The sequence below is a fragment of the Pteropus vampyrus genome, unplaced genomic scaffold (genome assembly GCF_000151845.1).
Source record: "Pteropus vampyrus isolate Shadow unplaced genomic scaffold, Pvam_2.0 Scaffold93, whole genome shotgun sequence".
In the NCBI taxonomy this organism is placed as follows: Eukaryota; Metazoa; Chordata; class Mammalia; order Chiroptera; family Pteropodidae; genus Pteropus; species Pteropus vampyrus.
Genome location: NW_011888874.1, coordinates 35,983 through 40,564, shown reverse-complemented (window position 1 = coordinate 40,564; position 4,582 = coordinate 35,983). Strand labels below are relative to the sequence as shown.

General features: G+C 54.4%; 1 protein-coding gene across 1 annotated transcript in view; it reads right to left on the bottom strand.

The window, feature by feature from the left end:
• The window catches only part of SP110 (SP110 nuclear body protein), a 38,896-nt gene that overhangs the window by 2,483 nt on the left and 31,831 nt on the right, over positions 1–4,582 (bottom strand). The window contains exons 18-22 of the mRNA XM_023532934.1: positions 3,875–3,877; positions 2,119–2,231; positions 1,341–1,449; positions 1,035–1,106; positions 338–478 (exon numbers count right to left, since the gene is read on the bottom strand). Of these exons, the coding sequence (XP_023388702.1) occupies positions 338–478; positions 1,035–1,106; positions 1,341–1,449; positions 2,119–2,231; positions 3,875–3,877 (438 nt within the window). The remainder of the gene's footprint in view (positions 1–337; positions 479–1,034; positions 1,107–1,340; positions 1,450–2,118; positions 2,232–3,874; positions 3,878–4,582) is intronic.

The window sequence follows — 4,582 nt, the reverse complement described above, 5'->3', positions numbered from 1 at the left end:
TTTCTGAGGCATGAAGAACAACAGAAGCATAAACTGTCCTTTCTCTCCGTTTGAATGAGGAAGCCAGACAAAATTGACTGTCCTCAGCGGGTGCAGCCTGCCTATCTGGGACTGAGGATGGGTTTTGTTCCAGGCACCGTTTCCAGCATCCTTCCCTGTCTTGCTTGCCACTCGTTTTGACATCCGGCCCTGGAATGTGGAAGGTTTTCTTCTGTAATCCTCGTCTTCCTGAGCCCTCTTCAAAAAGGGATTGGTACAATTCTTGCAAAGTTCTGTTGTCTCCCAAATTAGAGGCAAGTGGAGAGGATGTGAGAAGGACGTGGGACATGCCCTTTACCTTGTAAAAATTTTTGTGGTTGAGAAAGATGAGACGCATGTCCCGTACGAACCACGCCATCGTGTACTCTTTCTCAGCCAGCCTTTCCTTCATCAGGTCCAACCACATGGCTTCCTTAAAGGGCTCAGCATAATCTTTCATCTAGGTACAAAGCCACCAGAGGCGTGATGTTAGCACAGCCATCGTGACTAGACGGATCCCACTTAAACACAACACAAGCCTTTATTTCCAGGCTAATAATACGACTACCGTCTGACACCTGCGTGCCAGGCTTGGTTCTAAGTACCACTGCTGTCTTAACAGGTGATCTCCACAACCACCTTATAAGATAGATGCTATCATAATTACCCTCATTTTACTCCTTTGAGGAAACTGAGAGAGAGAGAGGTAAGGAACCCACCCAAGACGTCACGGCTAAAAAGTGGTAGAGCTGGGACTTGAACCCACAGTTTGGCTCCTGAGTCTGAGCAATTAATCCCTAAGCTATCCTTAAGAGAGACGTTCCCACCTAAGAGAAGGCGAGGCTAGGACCCACGGGGGGCGGGGGGCGGGGGGCGGGGGGCGGCGAAGCCAGCACAGTGGGGTGGAGTCCGCAGCGCAGCTTCTGCGCTGTAGCATGTGGGACTCATACGTTAAGTTTGTAGGACAAGTTTTACATGAGATGCCTGGAGGGCGAGAATCATCAGATGTGACTTACATTACGTGGGGTCTCCACGAAAAAGGAGCCTTGTGGATGGCAGTAGGCTTTCAAGAGGAGGAATTCACATTTCTGTAAGACATCAAGGCAGCTTTAAATTGAAGTGTGGCTTGTCGACAGTGCAGCCAGCAGCGGCCGGACACACAGCCCCTCCGACCACGTCAGCCAAAGGGCCGTGAGGTGGGGGTTCAGGCTCCCTGTCTGGGCACTGAATCGCCGTCCTCTGAAGCGAGATGTCGAAGGCTCTGTGGCTGACTTCTCACGTGTGAGCGGAAGGACAAGGCTCGGGGCTCCCACTCAACTCACCAGCTGCTCCTCAGGGCTCATCCGTCTTGCCAGGGCCACAGACTTTCTGCGATGCTGCCGACTCCTTGAAGACGCCTTCATCCTGCAGAAGGTGCAACTCCACGGGCTCCTGAGAGGTGGGGCATAAGTGAGCCAGGGCCAGGCCCTGGAAACAGCCATCGTTCCTCCAGCTGCCACTGTCCTCCTTCCAAGAATGGCTGATGGGCACAGCCAGGGCATGAAGGGGACACTTCCAAGACCCCCACGTGGGGTCTGAGCTGACCACCCCCTCCCATTGAAGGTCAGGGGTAGACGGAGCGTAGTGGGTGGAGGGCCGTGTCAGGGCGAGTGGCAGCCTCTCCTCTCTCTGTCTGAGCGGCTGGGAGCACGAAGAGCCCTGCCCACCAGGCCCGATTGTCTAAAACTGGACCTCAACGCCTGGGGACCTCGGCCTCCATCAGCCCATTGGAACCAGGCCACATTTCCTGCCTTTTCTGAATAAGCAGAGACCACAGAGAGCTGGCATTTCCCATCTCCATCCCCCTGGGACAGGAGTCTGCTGCAAACCTAGGAAAGGACGCTCCTTGGGGCGGTGGCAGCATGGGCCAGGTGGCCCGGCCACAGGCTCACAGACACAGGGCTGTCACTGAGACCAGGGGGAACACAGGCTGCCACCCATCAGGCTGTTCTGGGTCAGCTGCACCCATCACTCTCACAGGTCCTGCTGTCCTGTCTGGAGCGAAGTGACCAGGATCCTGGCGGGTGTGTGCACGAGGCAGGCGGGCTGCGTCTTACTGACCTCTCAGCCTCCGCAGACGGGATGTGACAGTTTTTATGAAAGGCTCTTGGACAAGTGTCGCAGCAGAGCAGTGGTCCCCCTCTACAGCACACCTCACAGTTGCTCGAGGTTTTCTGTTGGAAGGGGAGATAATGCGGGTGCCGCTGGGATCAGCAAGACCCACCGAGCACTGACACCGCGGGGCACGCCGCCGCCGCCCGTCCCCGAGTGGACGCTTTCAACCCCCCGGACCGTGGCGCTCACACGGGATGCTGACGGAGGGTCAGCCTGGCCTTTCAATCCTGCAAGAGCAGGTGCCGAGAACTGTCCCGCAGCCACTTGAGCCACAGATACCAGAGCCAGAAGGGCCTGGCAGGTCATTTCAGCCCTTTCTACACAGTGTGGTCGGAGGACCAGCAGCATCAGCATCATCAGAAACGCAAACGGACTGAACAAAATCTGCATTCGAACAGGATTCCAGGTGGTTTGTACATGAATTTGAGCTCAGACGGCTGGAGCCCACGTGAGGAAACGGTCATTACTGCTGGATAGAGACGCACGAGCCTGAGTAGAGAAGTTCTGCGCCCGCCCCACACGCACGCACGAGAGCGCGCTTTCTTCACACGCAGACCTCGTTGGCCCTCCCCTTACATCCTGAGATCTAAGCTCTGGACCTTCGCCCCCCCGAGAGACGGTGGAGGGCGAAAAGGCAGGAAATAGACGGACAGATGCTGGGGCAAAGGTTCAGAGGTCTGGGAATCCGTCCTAAGGAGAGAAAGGCGGCCACCACCGGCACCGTCCACGACATAAGCCCGAGCGCCTGGGGAAGGCTTTCTCCGTTCTCAACACTGACCGCTCAGCCGGAGCAAAAACCCCCCTCGATTTGGGAGTGGTCGCCTCTGTCATAGCTGGGGAGGCTTTCCGGCAGCTCCCTCCACTCACTGGGCCCCAGGACTTCATGAAGAGGGCTCCCCCACCTTGCACGTCAGTGGATCTTTCTGGCCTTCCCACCCCGAACTTGCCAGTCTGCCCTTCTTTGTCCTTGAGGTTGACCTCTATGGCCATTCTTGCCCTCTGACTGACTCCTGGCCTGCCCTGGTCTAGGGTGCAGATGTCAGCTCCCAGGTAGCCCAACCTGCTCACTGCTCCTAGCTGAGACCCTGGGTGGGTCCAGAGCCCTGAGCCCAACCCCAGGTTCTCCTCCCCCCATGCTCTGGAGTGAAACCATTCCTGACACACATGCTGTGACAAAGAAACAGAGAGAGAAAGGACATGCGACTCCATGATCACATTCTATGAGAGTCCAGCTCTGGTTTTCACACTGACCGCTGACAGCTTTCACCCCAGCCTCTTCCTCTCTTGCCAGGTCTGGCCAAGTTGAAAAGAAAGCTCATGCGCTCCCTCCCTCAGTCCCGGGGAAGAGTTCAAACCAGACAGGCCTCGTCTCAGCAAGAGAATCCTCGCCCTGCCCCGAAGCGTCCTCCTCAGCCTCATGCTACACTCCTGCAGGACAGCAGCTGCTGCCCACTTGCGAGGCCTCTGCAGAGGGAGGCTCTCAGAGGCCTAAGCCCGGCAGCCTGCACCTGTTCTGCCTTGGGTCATGGGCGCTGCAGCCCACAGGGCGGCCAGTGTCAGCATCAGGTGTCTTGATGGTTCACAGGTGCTGAGCTATGCGCCAGTGGAGACTGGGTGTACCACAGAGCAATGTGACGCATCGTATGCCGTGGCTGAGGGAAAGGCCTGCATCAGCCCATATGAAGTCAGCACTAAACGTCACCCTCTGCCCAGTGGGGCTCCTGACAGATGAGGCTGAAAGGTCGGCTCAAGCGTGCCCCTGGCTGTCACGTACTGACATGTGGAATTATGGGTAAGAAAAAACTATAGTATTGGGGCTGTTAATTAATGATCTGTTTGAAATATCTTTATTGTTTTATTTTTCTGGTTTTAACAGTAATAGATGATTATGATAAAAATTCCACATGTACATAAATGTATGAGAGGCAAATGTCCCCTGTAAAACCATCCCAGAATAGCCAGTTCTTTCAGATACTTTTTTAGTCATAAAGCTACATATTCATATAAACATATTACTACCGGTTTAAGCTTCCAGACCTTAACACCCTCGAGTGGTTTTCTACTGGACGAATGTATAACTATGAATCCATGCATTAGTAAAAAAATATACCATTCTGTAGGTGTCTCAGGTAATTTCATAATACTGATAGACATTTTTATGCTTCCTCATCTTTTCGCTGTTACAAGGAGCACCCCTGTACTTATCAGTATGTTTCGAACCAGTATGGAAATGATGGTTTACACGAGAAATGGCACTGGGGGACTATTGCCCTACAAACTTTGAATAGATCCAGCCAGGGGTCAGGCCAGCACCCAAGGCAAGATGGGAGAGGCACTATTGCCTAGGCAGGAGGTTCGCATCTCATGGGAAGCTCATGAACCAGATTTGCGTCTGGAGGACATATCTAAG